This window comes from Hipposideros armiger, unplaced genomic scaffold (assembly GCF_001890085.2).
Source record: "Hipposideros armiger isolate ML-2016 unplaced genomic scaffold, ASM189008v1 scaffold_155, whole genome shotgun sequence".
NCBI classification, from domain to species: Eukaryota; Metazoa; Chordata; class Mammalia; order Chiroptera; family Hipposideridae; genus Hipposideros; species Hipposideros armiger.
The window spans coordinates 2370413-2393865 of record NW_017731505.1 but is presented as its reverse complement, the minus strand read 5'-3'; the positions used below and the strand labels follow the sequence as shown (position 1 = coordinate 2393865).

At 39.5% G+C, this 23453-nt stretch overlaps 1 protein-coding gene across 7 annotated transcripts in view; it reads right to left on the bottom strand.

Annotated features, from left to right (window-relative positions):
* Nucleotides 1-23453, bottom strand: part of MID1 (midline 1) — a 332661-nt gene that overhangs the window by 50010 nt on the left and 259198 nt on the right. For all 7 annotated transcript variants that reach the window (XM_019651230.1, XM_019651228.1, XM_019651229.1 and 4 more), the window contains exon 3: nucleotides 14223-14318. In XM_019651230.1, the coding sequence (XP_019506775.1) occupies nucleotides 14223-14318 (96 nt within the window). The remainder of the gene's footprint in view (nucleotides 1-14222; nucleotides 14319-23453) is intronic.

The window sequence follows — 23453 nt, the reverse complement described above, 5'->3', positions numbered from 1 at the left end:
GTAACTCTGTTCAAAGCAGTTCCAAAAAGCAACAGCAGAATGGAAGGTATTGCTCATAATTCATTCAAAAGCAATAAACTCCTCCCTTCCTTTCTCTTATTAATTACACACTTTATAAAACAAATACTCCACACCCTTCCGTTTGGGTTGGGCACACAGGAGAAAATTAACCTGTCATGGGCATTTGTCTCTGTCATGGGCACTTGTCTCTATCAAGTCTTTTTCATAAAGTTTCTGAAAAGTTATACTTTGGACCAAATAATTGTCAACATGTGTATGTGACAAAAATTTGCCTTTAGACATTGTGGTCAGAAGCTAAAAAATAACTTACAGAAGAGGATGGAGGTGATGCATTTCAGGGAAGGGAAGTCATTTCTAATGGAAAGAGGAAGCTTCTATCCTATGACCTTCCATTACTCATTTTCAGTCTTACATGCCATTTCTCATTAAGTGGCATTCTTTTTAGTTGTTTGCCATGATTCCTGAATAGAGAGGTACTGGAAAAATACAAAGTTGGGCTCCTATTCAGGCTTGAGTTACTCAGGTATACATGCCATCTGCTCCCCTGCAAAGTTATGAAAAGTGAGGCCTGGATCCCTGCTCTTTGGTATTTTTTACACTGAGTGAAATACACTTGATTATATCACTGTTAAGACTTGCACTTGGAAGTACAACTGGAAAATATTAAGTTCTGATCTATCTTTCTGATGCTTCCACAAGTGACATCTATGAAACCTCTTGCCTGGTTGTTGTCACTCTAGGATACCAACAGAAGCTGGTAGGCTGATTTTTCACTATCTTTGATGCCCAATGTTTAATATTCACATTCATTCAAGTACAGTGCAAGAGAGGTGAGTTGAGGGAAATGAAACATGTGAGCTATGCTCATGCTGGGGGAAGGGGGTTTGTGCTATCATTCCATTTTAGAGAAGGCCTTCGAATTCTGTTCTCGGAGCAGGGCATGAGACTAGGATGGAAGAACAAGTTGTTGCCAGGAAACACTAGTAGTGGGGTGGGGAAGTGAGATAAGGAAAGGTATGAAGCCAGTGAAGTGTGCCTTACCGTGACCACTGTGGGCAACTGGAGATAAATCCCAATGGGTAACTTTGGGAAATGGTGCAGAACATTCCAGCTAATGGGGAGAATGGTGTTTATCTAATATCTCCCATCAGTGGCTGGTTGAAGGCCGTTGGCGGTGGATGGGCATTAACTTTAACTCCTCTGGAATTAACTGGGGGAGGGGGGCAGAAAAGGCCCCCAGGCAGAGTCTTAGCTCGCTTGCAGCTACAAGCTCTCAGCCCAGGGGACATACTGGCTCCGTGGGATGGCACTGACAGGTACAGATAGGAGCATTTATGTTAGAGGGGACTACAATCTGGACATTTCTTAAGGGCTCTAGTGGAGGTCAGAGGGCACTGGGGTCACATCCGGCCAGTGTGTTCTATAGCTCCAATGACTTAGGACTAATCGCAGGGCTGAACAGAGTTTGCATCTGACAGTGCTCTCTATCCTAACCTTGGTCACTCCTGACGGGGCCACAATCTACCCACAAACATTCATTTGCAACTGACCACAAATGGGTCTAAATCTGAGCAACAGCAGGCAAAGTTGCCTGGAAAAGAAAATACATAAAGCCTAGTGAGTCTGACTGAAATATATACATTTCTTTATCTTAGCGCTTTTCCATCACTTCAACTCACTGTGAAATTATTGTCTTTCTAAAACAGTGGCCTTCTAGATTTAAGCCTCAATATGTACCGTTTCTGCAGTAAAACTGAATTAAAAAAGAAAACCCTTGAGTTAGGGATTATTCCATTATCTGAAAGGTCAACTATATTTCTACATACAAACCTGACAGGTGTTGCCTTCTCACCTTTCTACCTGGGAAACAGCATGCTCTCTTTATGACTGTCCGGATCAGGGGGTGGCAGGGAGCCGGCATCCTGCCAGGTCATGGAAACACTGCTTGCTTTAATTTTATTACCAAGAACAAAGGCTTCTTATTGCTTAATAGAACCTTTAAAGGCTGGCCTCATGGGCATAGTTCTAATTTTTTGGAGACCACAAACAAGACGAATTCTTTAAGGCCATTTCATGGAAAACAGAAGGAAAAAAATACTTCACTCTGCAAAAAATTAAAGCCGTCCTTTGTTTAAGTAGCCAGGGCTTGACTCCAGGTGAGCACTGGTATGTGTCCTCTTTACATGGGCGCTTGTTGGCATTGTTTACCCAGGCACCCACCCTTTCCTTAAGATTAGCTTGAGGCTATGTCTGAGATGTGAAAGAAACCACATTCCTTTAGGATATCATCCATTTGGCATCATTATTTTCAGATCACACGCTAAACGAAGAAACATTTTGCACCCAAAAGAAACAAGCCAACACTCTCCCCATGCAAACTCTATTTGTCAAACTGGGAACCACACAAATCTTAATTCAGTGCTTATTACGTTTCTGCCAGCAAACTAAACTTGTGATGCAGTCCCTGCTTCTCAGTGTCAAGTTTGACTTCCTTCTCCACTTAAGTGCAGGTGGCTAAAGTTACTGGGCTCCAGAGCTCTGCAATAGCTTTAGTAGCTGAGGAATGAAAGTGAAACGAAACGAGGATGCTCTTATTTCTCTATGAAGGAGGAGGATGTTACTGGTGTACCGGTGACAATATAGGAAGCAATCCTGGAGACTTGTTGAGTGCCCATAATGTGAAAAGCAGCACATTAGGGCCTGTGGTAGAAACAGGACTTGGCCCTCTAGAGAGAATGACTTGACTAGAGAACAATTAGCAAACATGGAAGCCAACTGCACACATAATCAACTGCTAAAACACAGACTGCAGAAGTTCTATAGCTATGTGGTCCAATATGGCAGCTACTAGCCACCTGTGGATTAAAACAATTTTTTTATTAAAGTATAGTTGGCATACAATATTATATTAGTTTCAGGTGTGCTACATTGTGATTTGACATTTATATAACTTATGGTGTGGTCACCACACTAAGTCCAGTAACCATTTGTCATGGTGCAAAGTTATTATAATATTATTGACTACATCTCCATGGTATGTGTGTGTGTGTGTGTGTGTGTGTATGCCCAATGGAATATTACTCAGCCATAAAAAAAGAATGAAATCTTGCCATTTGCGACAACATGGATGGACCCAAAGGGTATTATGCTAAGTGAAATAAGTTAGAAAAAGGCAAATACTACATGAGTTCACATATGTAGAATCTAAAACAAAACAAAACAAAACAAATGAACAAATAAGACAAAAGAAAACTGGACTCATAGAAACAGAACAAACTGATAGTTGCCAGAGAGGAGGGAGGTAGAAGAATGCGTGAAAATACTGAAGGGAAATAAGAGGTGCAAATGTCCAGTTCTAAAATCAATAAGCCATGTGTGGGTTTTGAGCACTTGGAATATGGCTAGTCTGAATTGAGATGTGCTGTGAGTATAAAATGCCTACATTAGTCATTTTTGTATTGATTACATGTTGAAATGATAATGTTCTGAATGCACTGGGTCAAAAAATGTAGTAGTATAATTAATTTTACTTATTTGTTTTTACTTTTTAAAAAATGTGGTTCCCTGGAAATTTTAAATTAGATATGTGGTTCCCGTTATGCTTCAATTGGACAGGGTGGTTCCAGAGGGTTTCAGAAATGGGGCATTGGTGTGTGTCAGTAGCTAGGGAAAGTTTGCTGATGAATATAGAAGTAGGACTGTTGGTTTTTCTTGGAGATCAGAGCAAGTAAGAAGAGAGTTGGGAAACCCAAGGGTGAGGAAGGTGAGAAAGGCACCAGAGCAGAGGAAAGCAAGAGCATGTCTGTAGGACAGCCAAGAGTTACAACAATATGCAGGGTACAGTGAGCATGTATCTTGAATTGGTCATCTGGGAGTGGAGAGAGAAACATCAGAGCCAGTTGTATCTTACTGTCTCTTGTGCAAAGCCCTGCTGGGGTCAATTGCAGAAAGCAGGCCAGGGCTGATCTCACAGAAGAGCCCGGCTATGGCCAAAAGGTGAATTGGGAGGCTTAACTTTGGAGAGAGGCAGTCTTTCCCCGACCTCACCTTCTTCTCATTGACTCCCTTTGTGTCTTTGACCTAGTGGGCCTGTACTAGCTCTCTTTGAAGCTATCCATGCTTACTTGCTCTCCTAGGGTTTTCTTCTAAAATTGTGGTGCTGGTGCTGGTGAAAATTATGAGGGTGGTAGGAGGGGCATGGGAGGGAAGTGGGACAGCACTGTTGCTGTACAAGATGGGCTTTGCCATAAGGACAGTGAAAAGTGAGTATCGCCTGGTCTAGAAGAGAAGAGGAAAGACCATAGAATTCAGATATAAGTTGCTGACTGAGAGAGAGAGAGAGAGAGAGAGAGAGAGAGAGAGAGAGAGAGAGAGAGAGAGAGGGAGAGAATGTGTGTTTGGGGATCAAGAGAGTCTGATATTGAAAACGTCACTCTATAAGCCATCTTTAGACCTAGGGTGACTAGCCAACCTACACATGTGGCAACATTTAAAAGTGTTTTCCCCAACTTGATTCAAAGTGGCTATTTGGTCATTTTTTCTTTTGTAAAGAAGAAGGGATAGAAAGGGAATCCCAGAGAATCAAAACGAAAAAGATAGGTTTACGATGAGGGCATGGGAAAGACCCACTGTGACCTCCCTCGAGGGCTCACCAATGGCCCAACAGACAGCGCTGTCATTCTTGGCTTCCCTCTGCCAGCCCATCCTCTTAACCCTCATCCAGTCACAGCACCTTCACGCTGGGTAAAGCTCCCTGTGTGCATCACCGATCTGCTACTGCCTCCAGGGATCTGTGGCTGCTGACATCTGCCATCATAGGAACACTATCCTGTGTACAGTCTTCCCAAGGAGGGTCCTTTCTGTCCTTCAGGATGAGAATTTATCTGACATGTTGATCTAAGTAAATGTGCTAGTGAAAGAGGAAGAACAGAAGGAGGCAGTTGGACTCTCTGCCTCATCAATAGCCATGTGCTGTGAGTTCAATGCAGGAGACACTCGGGAAAGATACTGTCCTGCTTTTCAAGGAGTCCGACCAACTAGGAGAGGGAATAGACATGCACTTAAAGACCATGAGGATTTTTGCCCAAGGACTGTATCTATATTAACAAATCACTATGTAATTGTCCTTAAGCTTTTACATTATGAATCTCATTAATCTACTCATAAATCCAAGAAATTTTATAAAACCAAGAATAATCACTCTCAGGGGTCCTTGAATCAATGTTTGATTAACTCAAATTGAACAGACTCAACTCTATTAAACAATCAAGTCCATCTATAAATTAGTTGGTTAAGTGCCTGTAAGATTTTTTAATTGAGGTAAAATTTACATACAAGGAAATGCATAATTCTTAAGGGACAATTCAATAGATTTTGATAACCCGCATAACCAACAGCTTAATATTCAGCTTAACCAAGATATAAAGTATTTCTTTCCATCGCCCCAGAAAGTACCCTCCAGCCCCTCTTCCAGTCAGTTCTCACCCCCATGTGTAATCATTATTCAGATTTTTATCACCAAATTCCTGTAACATTTTAAACTGCATTTACAAGTGTAACATATTCAGTTTACTTTGTAAGTACTTTAAATGCCTAATGGGGTAAAAACAAAACCCTAACAAGGTAAACCTTCCCAAGTCCTTAAGTAGCTCTTAGAAATCTAATAAATTAAACTTACGAATGTAGTAAAGCTCAAGTTCTCTTGAACATTACCATTTTGGTTTGAAACAATTTTATGCTTACAACTTAAAATCACAGGTCTAAATAAATTACTTGTTTCAGATTGGAATCTCAAAGCTAACCTGTCAAATTTCTGTAATATGTCATATTCCTTTAAATACTACAAACCCTTAAAATACAAACATGTTTTAGTCCTAAATTGAAACAAAATATTGACTCTATGGCTATTATTTAGGTCTTTATCTTTATACATAATTCTCAGACTTCTTGGGAAGGAGGAGAAAAAGAATTTCATTTGCTAAAGGAATCACACTGATCACTTCAAAGAAGTTGAGGTTACCAGGTCAAGGATTAATGGCCAAAGATTTGAGAATAATCCACAAGACCTGAAGGCTCATTGGTTTGACTGGTGCCACAGATGTGTACTCATAGGAGCCCTGTTATGGTGGGTTGGACAGGGTTTCCAGTTCCCCAGCACATGGGATTGTTTCTTGCCATGAGAATTCCCCTAGGAATAAAACTTTTTTAATCATCTCTTTCAATTCTATCACCCAGTTTGGGCAGCTAATGTCCAGTAACCACTCCAGTTGCTTTACTACTTGATTGCGTTGAATCCATTTCTTTACTGGCTGATTCCTGTTATATTGGGCTTCAAGTCACATTCCTGTGGTCATCTGAACGACAGTTACCTCAAAAGGCTACTGGGCTAATTAAACCAGGAAGTAATAGCAGGAGCCTGGTCATTTTTTGTTGTGGACGTTTGCGTAAGTCCTACCACTTTTGCTTTCTCTGCACTACAGGCTTGTACCTGTAACCACTTGATACAGTAATCATCTCCTTCTAACACCTGCAAGGATGTGCGAGGCACCATCTTCCCAAACTATAAATAGATGGAAGGCTTCTTTCAACTTTATCACAGCTCGATAAGGAGCTTGCCTACTCAGAGAATTAGGCTACTATGATAGTTTTCATCACCTCATATATGAACTTGATGCTATATCTAGTGAAAATACTTAAAAGCATAGTAAAAGCTCTATCATAAATTTCTAGGCTGGGAAGTTACCTCACATGGTTGTAAAAATCTTTATTTGTGCTGCTCCTCACTGAAAGCCCTTTACATTCAGCGGTAGCCTCAGGCTTTTTAAATAGCTGAATTTAAAATTTCATCTTTCTGTTCCAAACAAAAATAACCAGTGCTACAATTGTGCGCTTGTTAATGAACATTTCATATGCATGACTCAATTATTTTGCTGGGGAATTTCAAAATTAGAACAAAGCTCTTCAGTTTTCCCTATAACATTCAGCAATTAAAAAGAGAAGTCATTCGAATGAAGGTAAAAGATGATGTGTCCCCTTTCTCTCAGAATCTGTAACAAAGATAATTTCAGCTTTATTACCACTAAAAGCAATTTTATATTCACTTATTGAGAAAAATAATTTAAACTAGATATTAAGAAACAAAAGAGGTTGGTTCAGTAACAAAATGATGGATGGTTGGAATCATGCTCGTCTCTGAATGGCATGCACAGGAGCAATAATGGGACCCAGCCTTCCACCTGACAGTCACCTTCTCACCTGGGCTCATTCCTCTTGCACCTCTGACCTTCTCACCTGGATCCATCCAACTACCACCATCTCATGTGCAAGCTGAGTTAGAACTGTGACGGCCATTTAAAAATTTTGTTATAGCCTCTTGTTATTATTCTGTATATCATGCCAGAAAAATTCCTGCTGCTCCAGTCAAGCATCTAAGTATTTCCAGGCAAGGAAGCTGTGTGTGGGATAGTGTAGGGGAGGTGTGATAAAGAATTCCTGGGGAGAAACCACATTAAGATACATCAGTAAAACCCTGTTTTCTCTCTTCATTCCTACTGCTCATCCACTAGGCCCCCAATTAAGGCCAATTATTTCCCATCTAAGTCTTATTAGCCTTGGAAATCTGTTATCACTAAATTCAAATATGTCAGAAGGACTGTCTTCAGAGACATGTACATGCAATCATACTGCAATATGGGCCTCCTGGGAGGATTCTGAATGTGATACAATAGTTCATCCCATCCAAACTGGACAGATGAGCAGATAATGAAAGGTTTGGAGCATGTTTAAAAGAATGTTTCAAAGCTGAAACGTGAAAATGTTATTCTGAAAGTAATATCAAACTAACTAAGCCTTATATTCATTTATTAGTAAGATTAATCTCTTATTCCAAAATAGTGGAAGACTTTCTACTGATCTTGTCTCATTATCCCTTATGAATACACCTAAGACGGTAACAGGATCCAATGCCCTTTGTGGATCAAATTTTTTTCAAAAAAATTTTTAAGTCAAGAACATTGAATCTAAGGGGAGATATTCAAGTGTGTGTTACAGATGACTTTCACAAACAGTGAATTTAATCTCCACCAAGAGAAGTGAAATTTGTTTCATGAGTTGTCAGTTTTAGCAAACTTGGAGTAAACTGGATACATAGTCATTATACATATGCAGGAGTCAAAACATGAATCTTTTCAAGAGTAAGATGAATTCCTGTGCAGCCCGAGAGCTCCTTTTCTCCTTTGTCCTGGGAATCCTAAGATCAGCCTTTAGCACAGTAGCTCACTGTCATTCAGTCTCTGAATGCCACCATATTTGCATTATCACATTATCATCATTTCAGAGCCATTTACACAGACAGCAATGGATGACTGTGGGTTGCCTGATGCCCTTTAATGAGGTCCAGAATCTGACTCTAATTATACCGAGAGCGTTCTCACAAGGTCTCGAATGGGTGGGAGTCCAACCCTTATCTACACGTGACAATGGATTACGACTTTGGACATTCAAGTAGGCCCCTAGCAAGATAACACATCATCCAAGATCAGACACCTGTCCAGAAGGTGTTTGGATGCTGGTCTCCATCCAGTGGCTCTAGATGAAGCAACTGCCGAGGTTTCCATAGAGAGAGAATGCTTTGACATAAAACTGCATAACAAAATTAATTTAAACATAAAAGTTCATCTTCCTTTCTAACCCAGCGATTTTTCCCCGTATTTCAAAGTTTACAATTGAATGCCTTTAGGGGTTGGTGAATGACTGAAAGTGTTTTTTTTAGAGGCCCCATCTGTTTTCCAAAATCAAATTTTCCCATTTCTTACAAGCCACCAAACACATCACCCACTTCCCTCACAATTTACAGAGCCCAACATCTGAGCAAAACTTGAATTAAATGGCATTTAATTTACCTACAAGAAATTTGTCACTCCACAAGTCACCTAGCACTGGAAAAACTGGAGAAAGCCAGTGAGAGAGCAAACTTTCCATTAAAATAAAATAAAATAAATAGTTTAGAAACAGTGTGAAAAACAATTGCAAAAGAAATTTAAAAAAAAAATAGTGATAACGAACAAGAGAAGCCAAAGGGGCTAGTGCCAGGACTTTGATGGGATGTTGGCTTAGAGAATGCCCTTCTAGGATGAGCTCGGGCAAGGACAGTTAGGTCAGCTGAGCTCTTACGTTCTGCAAACTGCTATGGCAATCAGTCACCCTTTTGCAGTTTTTCTTTACCATCTCACTGTGGATTTAGTCGCTTGGTCACTGGTCATTGCCTAATTAAACATCTACTGTGTGTCCAGGTATGGTAATCCCTGTGAAAGAACTCAATTCTCAAGATGTGTGGAGAGTTTGAGACACATCAGTGATTCTACATATTCGCTTAACTAATAAACTAGGTCCTCTGATTTTTAAAAGAAAAGGAGAACAAGATGATGAAGAGAAGTCGTCCATATTTGGTGTAGAAATGCTAAGTTCTGCAGCCGACGCAAATTTTGATCAGTTCTCATAGTCTTGTCCTACACCCCATCTATAACTGACTCCAAACTCATCCCAAGGGAATTTTCTACTGTCTTCTTCTCCTGAAGAAAACAAAACCCAGTTGCTAAAAGCCCACGAGGTTTTAGATTCCTAGCCACCAAATTACACTGACATTTCTTGGGAGTCCAGTTGATATTGCTTTCAATGCTGCTACCTCCTGCATCCTAAATTGCCTTGGCCTCATACTCTCTGTAGTCTAGTTCTAAAAAGATTTGGTTCTTACCATCAAAAAGCCATTTCATTTGCTTGCCCTCATTTTAAAAACAAGTTATGAAAACAATAGGGGTTGGGGGAGACCTTGAAACTCTTTCCATTCTAAAGAAAAGCAGAAGCGAATCCCAGGAAGGAGGTGTGGACTTAGAAGGATGTGGCATTTCCTCAGGATTGCGTGGGAACTCACTGCTTTCATTCACAACAATTGAGAGTTGCCTCTGTGCTGTGTTTTAGCTTCATCTGGCATGGGGATTATTTTCCCCAGGAACACTCAGACCCGAATACAAGGGTACCTTCAGGAAGAGGAAAAGGAAGAAATACAGTCTAGGAACATAGGATGTGAACCAGGAAATTCTTTTCCCCTGCACGGATTTAAAAGACTATCATGCCGATGCCTAACAAATTCCACTACCCATTTGGAGTTTACTTGTGCTGTGATGTTTTCCCTTGGACATGTGATTGTTTTGTACTAAGACATCCATATTATTTTCCCAATAACCCAAAATACCATTTCCTGAAAAAAGTTAGGGATGCCGATTGTAACTGTAAAAATTACACAGGCCTTTGTGTTACTTGAACCGTTCACTAAACCATCAAGACCAAATAAAGTTCAAACTCAGATGCCATACCGAGGGTGCCAAAAAAATGTATACATATGACTTGTATTCAAGTTTTGTTATTGGTATATATTGAGAATTACAATTTGAATAGTTTTTTTTCCTTTCTTAAAATATTGAACTGCCATCTTAAGATGCTTAACCATAGAGCTGGGAGGACTATGGGTGGAGCTGGGCCCCTTGTTAACTCTCTAGTCCTGACTTCCTGTTAAACTTTGTGGTAACTTCCGGGGGAGGGATGCTAATAAATAGAATAGCCATCTTGGAACCAGGGCTATTCTTCACGTGGGCAGCCGGCTGGAGCCCCGGTTGGAGGTGTGTGTTCCCGCACTACTGTGGTGGTTTTTGTTTCTTTTCTCTTCCTGAATAAACTGTTCTTTGGTGGATTTCCGGGAGAGTTATTTTTGGCCAGTCGACAATATGTATACATTTTTTTGGCACCCTCTGTACTAAAGTCCATCCAGCTCTCATCTCTCCAAAGCCAGTTTTTACTTATCCCCCCTCACACACCTTCTGTTTCTACAGAATGACCTCCCCAGTTTGTGTACACATATTTTCATTTTTCTATCTCCAAGCCTTGGTCTACCCTGTAAGCAGTTGCCTCTCTCACTCCACCCTGCCCCATATGCCCAAATGTTACCAACCCTTGAAGGCAGGCTCAGATCGGGCACTGCCTCCCTCAGTCCCCAGCTGGAAGAAATGTCTCGCTTCTCTGAAATTCCAAAGTATATAATCCATTCCTTTCTTACAGCAATTCGGTTTTTATTTTGTATGTATCGTAGTTGCTCCTTGTCTTAGTCAAGATAATAAGCTCCCTGTGGGCAGGGTCCTCGGCACCTAGCACAGAGCAACACACACACAGTGGATGCCCCACACACTCTAAATGGAATGAACAAACTAGCGTGACACTTTAACAAACCAAAGTAACAGAGCACAGGCAATAATTTACACCCTCACCCAGAAATATCTTTTTAGTGAACACAGCTCATAAATCAACAGTGTCCAGAGCAGGAAGAGCAGAGTCATGCTGAGCTAAATTATCTAAAACTTGGAAATTAGGGTAAAAAATGGCTGTAAGCCCTTTTGGTATCATTCCAGAGCATACCCCAGCATGCCAGCCTAAGTAAGTGTCATCTGACTCTCCGGGCTGGGATGTGACAGTTTGATTTTTCTAGTCGCTATTGATTAGGGCTTAGTCTCTACGAAGTTAAGTGCTAACTTCGAGAAATCTGATGATATACAACTTATTTGGCCCAAATGTTATGACTTTATTGTACTTCAGGTCACTAACCAGTTTTGCATCTAATTTAGCTCTTATTCTAGCACTCTTTTCCCCTACTAGCTCCCTCCTCTAATGTTTCTATGTTATCAGTTTCTGCTCTTTCTTTAAGCCAGCTTTATCATCTGGTTCCTTCATCAATGAGTTAAATAAATCTTCATTGTAGGCTCATTTAATTATATGAGAATTGGATGCTTAATTTTTTGAAAATTATACTTATGGGCCGGCCGAGTGGCGCGATGGTTAAGAACTTGCTTGGGATGCCAGAGGGCCCCGGTTCGGATCCCACATATGAGGGCCAGTGACACTGCCCTCCACAGCTAAGATGCTGAACAACAGCTCAACCTGGAGCTGGGCTGCCATGAGTCGCCGGCGACGGCGTGGGCTGCAGTCCCTGTGGCAGTGGATTGCCATGGGCTACCGTGTGTGGCCAGCAGCCAGCGTGAGCGGCCAGCAGCCGCAGTGAGCGGCCGTCCAGAAGCCGGCGACTGATCTGCCTCGCCAGAGAAGAGCGCAATGATGGTGCCAACTTGGGCCAGTGAAGCAACATCCTCCACAACTAGATTGAAGAACAAAACGACAGCAACTTGTCTGTTCCCCTTTCCCCAAGTCCCCAGCACTGTTCCCATCCCCCAATTCCCCAATAAAAATCTTTAAAAAAAAAAAAAAAGAAAATTATACTTATGCTTTGAGAATATTAATAGTTATAAATAAGGGGACATGTAAAAGAGGTACTGCTAGTATCATTATTGTTTTCCTAGTTATAATTTTCTTTAGTTTTTATCTAGAATAAATTTCCCAAATACCAAATTTACTCACCCACAAACATTTTCCATTCCAAAGCACGTATACAAAACCAACAGCAGTGAAATGAATGAATATTCTTTACTCCTTGTGTAAAATAACTTTTTTTCAGTTGGTATATATTTTATATTGGTTCTATTGGTTTACAGTGTTCAATATAGTGATTTGACATTTTTATACCTTACAATGTGATCACCCCACTAATTCTAGTAATCATCTGTCACCGTGCAATCTTATCACAATATTCTAATGGCATGTATGTGTCTATTTCAAGTCTGCTACAATCAATTCAGTAATAGCTTTATTTTAAAAGCCTGATTTTCAACTAAATATCTAATCTTTTCAAATAAAAATGAAATCTGCTTATAAATTCCTTGAATGACACATCTATCTATCATTGGGAATTACGGAACATTATAGAATGTAATTTTACATGTTCGGATGGCTAGCATGTTGTAAATTCAAGCCATACTAATATTGCATTAGGAGGAAGATAGTTGTTCTGAAATCACTACAGGCCATAATGGAAACCAGACACTAATGCTTTAAGAAGTAACTAGCTGAAATTGAATGAAATAATCACCCAATCCATAAAGCATTTGTAAGATTTCCCCATAAAACACAGGTAATTTTTTTTACTAAAGAGAAATCATTCTTTGTATTGTCCTAAACACCAAATGCCATCACATCATAAAAATAAAAGATAGCACCCGAATCATTTCATTTTGTTCATTCATTTATTCCTATAATACATATTCACTTTACCCTACAATAATGAAAACATTATGCTTCTTCACTGTTATTTACAATGTTGTTTAATCAACAAGGCTCAAAATGCTCCCTGGAGAGATCATTGACCAAAGCGAATCCATTCTAAGCAGAGGGTTAGAAAGGTCTGGGTTCCGCAACTTGCCCTAGCTGTCATTGCTGCCAGTGCACCCTTGATCCCAACATGTTGTCAGTTTCATGGAGACATATCTGACAACCAAGATGCATTGAATATATACCTGTTTGTGTCCCCCAAAAAGTAATGTCCAAGGCTTACCCCCAGTATCTGTGAATATGACCTTATTTGGAAATAGGGTCTTTGTAGATGGAATCAAATTAAAGTTGAGTTCATACTGGAGTAGGGTGGCCCCTAATCCAATGACTGGTGTCCTTGTAGGAAGAAGGATATTTGGACAAAGCCACAGAGACACACAAGGAGAAGGCCATGTTAGGAAAGAGGCAGAGGTAAGAATGCTGCAGCTACAAGCCAAGCAACTCCAAAAATTTCCTGAAACCACTAGAAGGTAGGAAGGGGCAGGAAGGGTCCTCCCTTAGAGCCTTCAGAGGAAGCACGGCCCTACCAACACCGTGACTTCAGACTCTGGCCTCCAGAACTACGAGAGAATCAGTTTCTGTTGCTTTACACTGTCCAAGTTTGTGGTCATTTGTTACGGCAGTCAATACAGTGCCTTTTAAATCGTGCTGTTTTTAATTATTCTTTGTAAGGGTGATTAAAATCTACAATATTAGGAATGCTAAGTAAAGCTGCATCAGGGAGGGCTGGAGTGGGAGTAGGAGGCAGGACAAAGCAGTGGGTGGGGAGAGGTTCTCTAAGGTTCTAGTTCCTTCCAATTCCATCCATCTTATATACTTGGCTTCTGCTGAAGACCTAATTTTAGAAAGATTCCCGTTTTAAAAATATAAAGGGGAAGGGCATAAAAACCCGTGATTTGGCAGTTTTCATAAGAAACGTACCACACAGAGCTACTCACCTCAACATGCTGACAGGTTTGAATGAGTTTAGCCAAAAGGGTCTCCAGTTCTGTATTCCTCTTGATCAGGTTGGTGAGGTTACTCTCTAAATTTTGCTGTTCAAAAAAAAAGAGAGAAAAATATTATTCTGCACACTTTAATACTTTATACAAAATTACTCATACTCAGGAAAAGCTGATACATTCTTCAAAAACCTCAATGAAATCTATGCAGGTTCAAGTGTTTACAGATTTAAACGGACTTTGAAAAGTCACATTTAAAAGAGCCTTTTAAAAATGTTCAAATTTCATTCTTTTTTTCCTGCTTCTTGCACTAACTCAAGCATATTTAACTGAATAATTATCTGTAAGTTGCTTCTAGGTCATGAACTGGGGAGGAGATAATTCGATTTCTAGTCCTTTACCTGAATCAGAAATGGCACTAATATAAAGAATATATTCCTATATCAAATCAACTACTATTGGATTTTTAGAATTTACCATCTTATGGGCAGGCTGAGGTCAACCCCTTGGAGAAAGGTACTGATTGTCCAGCTGTTTCTGACATTATAGCCATTTGTAGGCATTTATAAGAAGTCCTCATCATACATGTTTACTCACTCATAGTACATTTTACTGTTCATGCTTTTATTCTTTGCCTATCAATCTATTGATGCCTGATCAAATTTCTTTAAATGCTACATTTTTTCATATCACTATCCTGCTTAAGAATCTAGAATTATTCCCCATTATTTAAAAACATCAAACTTAAAGTTCCCCATAATGACTATTAAATCTTCTTTTCAACTACGAGAACCCTCTATTCTGGGTGAGATTCATGAAGAGTTCTCCATTGCTTCTCACTCTGTGTGCTCTTCATTTATGCCATTCATTCATCTAGTCATCCATTCATACGAGTATGTACTGACCTTCTATTATGTCAGACTCTGAGAGAGACACTGGGGAAATAGAAATAAAAATATGTACTCCCTGTCCATGAGGAGATGGCTATGCGACTGGGAGAAAGATGCTGTAAACAGGAGAAGGGAGAGTCAGGGCTGCCTGGAGAATGTTTCCAAGAGGACATAGTCTTTCTGCTAAGGCTGGAAGGATGGACAGGGAGTTTTTGGTGAATGAGAGTGGGAATTTCTTGGGAAGATGGAATGGATGTGGAGGTGAGCACAGGGAAGTGTATTCCATGGGCAGGGAATAGAACAATGTCATATTCCAAGGTCAGGGAGGTGTGAGAGGCAAAGGATTAGGACACCTATGTGTTTAACATATAGACAATTCCACAAATACAATGAAGATATGGAATGAAAGCACATTTCATGGAAAAAAAATAGGTCTGGGATTTGTAATGCCATCTGAGAAAAAGGATTTGGAAAGAGTGTGAGGGGGATTTTGAAAATCAACAATTTCATAAAGTTCATTAATAGTTCATTAAGCTGTGAAATTTATTTCTGAAAATATTTACTCTTTTTACTTTCCTAAATTTTAGATTTAGAAAAGTATATTCAGGACAAGAATCACTGTTTTTCACACTTAAAATGCATAAGTCAGAAGCAGAAATCTCTGGTCATTCTTAAACAAGTTATGTTTATTAATATGGTATTTGTCCTATGAACTAATTTTTTAAAAAATTTCAATGACCACATTTGTCATTTCCAGTAGGTTCTTTATCACATCTTCTTCTTGTTGAATTACTTTCTGCTCCTGTTCCCAGGATGCAATTCCCTCTTTCATAATTTCAAGAAAACTAAACATACTTATATTCTTAAGCTCTTTTGAGAAAAGGCAATTCATATTTTCTGCTGTTTGCATAATGTTTCCCAAGAACCTGTCTTACCATTTTTGTCTGAGAGCTCATCTGATGTGAATTTTGTTCCCTGTGTTGGGGTTTGGGGATTGACATGGCCCAGCTAGGTGAGGTGCCCACTCTGCTGTTAGGGCTCTGGGTTTTTTCTTCAGACGGGGCACTCCCTCAAGACACCCATGTGCCATAGAAGCACAGATCCTGGTTTGACTCGGTGCCTCTCCTTCCTTCCATGAGAATTCTGTCTGGCTCCAATTCCAGAGAAGGTGGGAGGTTTGCTTTGAGCCCAGTGTGTACACTGGGAGTTCTGGCCTCCAGGTATACAGGGCAGTCTGAGGCTCCTGCCATGTGCAAGATACACTCTGCCATGTTTCTTTCCCCTTGGGTCCTCGTCTTGTTTCCACTTCTTGTGAGCAGCCCAGCTTCAGCCTCTGCTCACCACTCTGCATTTTCTTTCATTTCCGGTCTTTGGAGACTTTCCACTTAGGTTTAAGCTTGGTTATTATTCTTCAAAATCCATTTTAAAATGTTTTATCTATAATTCTCATGTGTTCAGATTTCAGAGGGAGGTTTTGTGCATATTTTAGCTGGACTGGAGGACCAATATGAAATCTTCAATTCTGGCATTGAAACTCTCAAAGAGTCTCAAATATAAATATTTTAAAGGAGAAAAATGACCATTTCTCAGTTAAAGGATGAGACACAACAAAAAGTCAGAGAATGAGCCAGACAGAGTGATTTAGTTGCAACTTAATGAGCTCACATTTGCATTAAAGAAAAGCTTGCTTTCAAAGCTCTGAACAACAACAAAAGCCAAAAGTTTTCCTACTCTTTACATTAAAGGAATTGCAACCACTAATCACTTTATGGTCAGAGACTAGAGAATAATTTTGAGGCATTCCATTATTCAGTGTCCTTGATTTAGATATGACTACTTTATGGGATATTTGTCAACTTCTCTTGGTATGTTAATCTTACGGAATCCTTTTACTTTTCTTTTTGGCTGACCCTTTGGAGCAGGAAATTTCTAGGGAAATACATCATCTAACTGTTTACAGTTCAATTGTCATAGGTATGACTTTTCTAAAGCTAGTCAGTAAAAGAGAGCCAAATAAATATAGTCTAACACATTTAGATTTTACAAACATCTGCTTGCTTTCCCCTCCCTTTATTAAGTATATATCATGTATAAAATCTGTTTTTAATCAACTAATATGTAGACTAAAGCCTGTGGTTTAAACATATTGACCTATCTAGATCCTTTGGGGTTATTCAAATTTAAATAGTACAAGTGTTACTGAAGTCTGCAAAGATTACCGAGTCAGTTAGAAGTGTAATAAAGGGAAATGAAGCTGGGAGAGAGACTGTTTCCAAGATGTACCAAAGGGACTGACAACACTTTTGAAGAGAGCCCCGGTAATGGGAACGTAACAAAATCCAGTCCTCAATGAACCATGCATCCATAAGCTTCCACTATAGGGACTTCTGTGGAGTTTTCTAGAATTTAACTGTATCATTAACATCCTGTGTGGTGGTCAGCAGGTCCTATAGCCTCTTGATTTTGATTGTGCTTTGTGCAAAAGAGAGATAATAGTTTTTGGCATAAGAGTCTTAGAACTAAGTGGATACAAGAATCTACTTCCCTGTGGATATCTAAGGAATCCTACAGCGTATCCCCCCAAAAGTTTTAGTTTCCTGTTCTCACCTCAAAAACGTCACTATATTTACATCTCCTGATGGAGCTGAGCTCTGTAGAAATCCAAGGAGTCAGGCATGAGTGACCACACGTGGAGGGAGGACACTGGCGCTACCATCCCCGCTGAACTCTCCTGGACAAATGAGTCTTGAGCTCAGTTTTCCCATCCATAATGTATGGATAATGATCAGTCTACCTATCTGTGCTATTGCTAAGATCAGAGAAGAAAATGAATACACACACCAGGGACTATACAAATGTTTGTTGAAATCCTGAATTCCAGGAGGAAGCATTCAGTTTGGGGTCAGTACCAGACATTACAGGGGCCCAACTTCATGCCTTAGGCAGTCCCCATTCTCAAGCCTGCTGATGGTTTTTTGCTGTAAGTACCTGCTCCTCTCAGCTCCAGAACTTTATCTGACCCCAGGCAGGGCAGGCTGGGGTGTTGAGGAGAACAAGGGGAGGCTGATGCCCCTGGGAGCAGCCCTCAACCAGTGACTACTAGCACTTGGTGGATGAACAGCCCAGGCTCCTCACCTCCTGGGTGGGTGGGACTACTCTGAGTCATGTTCCATCAAATCTCTCAGAGAGCTCCATGGGGCGGAGCCCAGGTCCCATAGCAACAACCTGCCCGTGACCACGCCCTCTTTCCTTCCCCCCTGTCCTCCTTCTCTCCTCCCTTACAGACCCTCTCAGATCACCTCCCAATTTGAATTCTGAGTCAGGGTCTTCTTCTGGGAGAACTCAACTAACGTCCTAATCCATTATTTTTAAGTACTCCTTTTTATGAGGAAGAGCCAAATTAGTAGATGATTTCATTTCATTGCTTTTGAAAATTATTTGCAAATACAAGAGATTGTTTTCTCCCCCCCCCCCGTCTTCCTTTTATAACTTTTTCTAGAGGTCATATATCCTCCAAATTCCAGGCTCTAAACCAGAACTGTCACTAGAACTATAATGTGAGCCACAAATGCAAGTCACATGTTAAATTTCCTAATAGTTATGTTAAAAAAAGTAAAAAGGAACAAGTAAAATTAGTTTTAATAATATATTTTACTTAACTCAATATCCAAAATATTATTATTTCAACATGTGATCAACATCTAAAATCTGATGAGCTATTTTTTCTCTATTGCCACTCTCTGTATTGTGAAACCAACTCCATCAAGATTAAAATTACATTAAGATAAATATAATTCAATGTATTTATGCTTGCATTAATTAGACAATTTCAGGGGGCAGGGAAGTTGATACTCTTAAATTATGCTAGGTATTAATGACTTGTTGTAAACATGTGACTTGACATTTTTCTTCCAGCGTTAATAGATTATATTGCCTATCCCAAACTTTAAAATCACTTTTAACACAGGTTAAATTTTTTCAAAAAATTTTCTTGTAAAAATTAAGGTGCATCTTATATACCTGATGAGCTCTTTTACTCACATACCTGATGAGCTATTTTTCTTTCCTTTTTTCTTCCTTCCTTCCTTCCTTCCTTCCTTCCTTCCTTCCTTCCTTCCTTCCTTCCTTCCTTCTCACTAAGTTTTTGGGATCTGGTTTGTGTTTTACACATAACACATCTCAGTTCCATCAGCCACACTTCAAACACTCAGCTGCTATATGCACCTAGTGGCTACATTATTGGACAGCACAGCATTAGAGTCTAGAATAGAGCTCAGCAAACTTTTTCTGTAAAGGGTCGGGTAGTAAATACATTAGGCTTTGTTGGCCATATGCTCTCTGTCACTGCTACTCAATTCTGCTGCTGTGCTAATAAAAAAAACCAGCCATTGGTAATATGTAAATATTTGGCAGGGCTGTGTCCCAATAAAACTTTATTTACAAAAACAGATAGTAAGTGACATTTGGCTCATAGGCCAAGCTCCTTCCTGGGCCAGGGCACGTGCTCTTCCCTCTGGAATGCATCTGCTTTCCTCACCCCTCCCACCACCACCGCCACCAAAGAAGAGGAATATAAATAATTCAAGATGGTCCTTCTAAAGGTAAAGATGAAAGGAGGCAGATTTGGGTTTTTAATAGTAAGCAAAAGACTGGGTACAAGTCAAATTTGTGAAAGACAAAGTTGTAAAACATGTTGCTTAAAAAAATGAGGCTCCCCTATATACAATGCAGAAAACAGGATTCATTTTTCCAATAATTTTTGTTGTTAACGTGTACACTTCTCATGCATTTTCATGAAGTTATACTCAACCTTCTACAGACATTATGTAGTTTTCAGTGGTGTTTATTTGAACTGATAATTTAACAATCCTTGCGAGGACAGCTGATTTTACACCAATCTCAATACGAGCCTTTAGGCATGGATATGGACACCAGCTGAGAATAGTAAATCCAACTTAACACTTGAGCTTTGTACTTCTACATATGCTGCTACCCAATCAAATAGCAAAGTGAGCAGACCCAAATACCCCTAATTTTAGCCTTTGGAGACCTGTACCTCAGAGTCAGGTTGCAGGGAGTTAACGACTTGTCATTGAGCACTACTATTAAAATGCATGCCTGAAATGGGAGATTTCAGTAATTCCTTTTGGGTTTGTCCAGGCCTTAAAGAATGTTTGCTCTTATTCCGAAGTCAATGCTTTAGAATGTCTTTAAAGTATAATATTAAGTCTGGATACCTTTCAAGGCAAACACAGATCTGGCTTGTTTCATTCCATAATATTCACAGCGACATTCAGGAACTGTGTTCATAGCCCTGATACCCAACACCACCACCCCAGCACGATCAGGATATGAACACGTTGAGTGCCACAATCCATATATTTTCTTCTAAGAAACTCTAATCACAATCCTTAATATGAAAACACACCCGTATTAACACATGCCACCTGCATAAAAGCATAAATTCTTTATATGTAACTAAACTCTTAAGATGTTTTAATTACATTGCAGGACTTTAAGGCTATCTTCAAGTTCAACTCGTGACAGACCACAAAAACGTGTAATTTATGCCTGTTTTATTTTTTAATGCCTTTTTTCATTGGTTATAATAGTTAACATTTGCAAGTGCCCTGGCAAGACAGGTCGCCGAGGGAACTTAAAAAACATAATAAAACCCAATCTGCATACAAATTTAAGTCTAGTGTTCCATGGACTAGAATTTAAGCCATTTTGACATGTGATACTGTATTTACCTTGTCAGCTTTTATTTAATATTTTTATATTAACACGACAGAATCTGCTCCATATATTTATAAGTTTTATCATCAGAAGTTCAGTGTTTATTATTCTAATCTGGTAGTCAATAATACACAGAGAATAATTTTAAAATATCATTTATGGTCTAGAAGAGCATTCCCATTTTAATGGGATAAATAAATATCTTAGGGTAGTTATAGTCACTCAGTTATAATTTTAGCAGCTCCAGTGACAACTACTAACTTACAGGTATTAGAGATGTGAATGGCTTTTCTTGTTCACTCCTCATCCCTGGCCCTATTTCTTGGCTATAATAAAAAAGGTGAACAACTGACCAACAAACACATTTGTCAATTTTGAGAATCAATATCGAGAGAAGGAAGCGGAACAGCTAGGAACCTGTGAAAATCCCTAACTTAAAAATAATGATCTCCATTGCAAAATCTGTGCCTGGAGAGAAACGTTTCAGAGAAAATGAGTATAACTGTTATCAATGGAACATACAGGAAGCAGTTCATAAGATTAGAACATAGGTATAAGAGCCATGAAGGTCTAATTTGGCAGCTCTCCCGCTGCCTTTCTCTGCTCATTTGCCCCCATTCAGGTTCTTGAATCCTTCTCAGCACAGCATTCTGGCCTGCCACAGCACATCTATGGGGCTGACTCAAGAGAGGCAACCAATTTGTCAGTCAAGAATTAGATGGTGAAAGGATAATGCGAATCTTAGAAAACAGTCTAATAGAAGTTTATTATTTCTGTTGAAATGAAAGCTTTCAAGTTGGGGAAATATTTAATCTCCTAAACCAGGGGTCTGCAAACTACAGCCTACACGCCAAATCCTCTCCGCTGCCTGTTTTTGTATGGCTAGCCAGCCAAGAATGTTTTTTACATTGTTGTCAGATTTTTTAAAAGATTTTTTTGGGGAATTGGGGGCGGGAACGGCGTTGGGAAATTGGTGGAAGGGGAACAGACAAGTGGCTGTCCTTTGGTTCTTCAGTCTAGTTGTGGAGGACGTCGTTTCACTGGCCCATGTTGGTATTATCATTGCGCTCTTCCCGGGTGAGGCAGTCGCTCACCGGCCAGTGGACGGCCGCTCATGGCGGCTCACAGCAGCCCAGCTCCAGGTCAAGCTGTTGTTCACCATCTTAGGTGTAGAGGGCGCAGCGTCACTGGCCCTCAAGTGGGATCCGAACCGGAACCCTGCTGCTCAGAGCTAGTGTCCCAAGCCAACTCTTAACCAACAAGCCACTCGGCCGGTCTGTGTTATATGATTTTTGAAAATCAAAACTAGATAAAATTTTGTGACACATGAAAAATATATGACATTCAAATTTCTGTGTCTATAAAGTTTTAGGAAAATACAGACACTTGCATTTGTTTATGGGTTGTCTGTTGCTGCTTCTGAGCTGCAAGAGACAGAAAATTGCTGCTTTAAAAAAAATAATAACATCTTTTTAAAAATAATCCAAACACTTTTTATTAATTAAGCAGAATATTTTCTTTGTCGCACCAAATGATTTTAAAATTTCAATGTAATTCAATTCACTTAATAGTTTCAATCCTTGCTATTCAGGTACTTAAAAATCTGCAGAAGATGTCCCTTTTTGTCTCTTTTTGATGGCTACCACAATAATTAACTCATAAAAGAAAAAACAGCATTAATCATGGGTAAATTGCAAAGTCTGAATAAACTCCTCTGTCAAGTTTTGCTCCGAGAAGCAGAAGATTCAGACTGGGAAAGAGTAAGAAAGGGTCTTAAATTGGATCAAGGTTGCTATAGCAAGAACATGGTCAAGAGTGAGGAAAGGAGGCACAGCACGAGGATTAATTAGTCAGTTCTCTCCATTTTGTGTGTAAGTATAAAGAGTTGGGTTGTAAGTGCACACCAAATGTGGAATTACTCATTGATTGCTGTTGCCATCAATTCTATTTTCCTTTGTTCTTAATCATAAAATACACCTCAAAGGGGGCTTAGAACACTAGATAATTAATGTCTATAAAATCCCTTGATATTGATGGATGTCATACCCATTGTTTGTATATGTCACTTCAAGCTTTACTTCCTCCATCACTAAGAGATTGAATAATTTTGATCTTATCCCCTTTCCTCCGTCTTAAGTAGATGATGACATTGCCAGCTACTCATTAACGAACATGTTCTGGCCTTTCTACTTAAATAGGGTTTTAACTGACACCATGAAACATTTTTACCAGACCTGAATGTCTCATGGTGGATGCTTATGGTAAACGGAAATACATTTTTGTGTTTAAGATACTGTGGGAAGACCAAATCTTTTTCTAAGCCAGCACTTCAACACTGCAGGTACTTCATGCTCATTGAAGTGAATATATTGAATACATTTCAAGGTAAAATAGCTGAGTTTTTTATCTAATAATTTTTCATCAGTAACTGATATGCTTTGTTTCTATAGCAATATTTATCTCTTCAAATTTTTAGGTTTTAGAGGAATATGCCTTTCCTCGACCAGCTGCTAAAAATGATTATTAAAATTTGATACATGGTCAGCTTTGCTCTTGAATTTGTGCCATTCCCAGGAAGGGTTCACATTGTTAAGAAAAT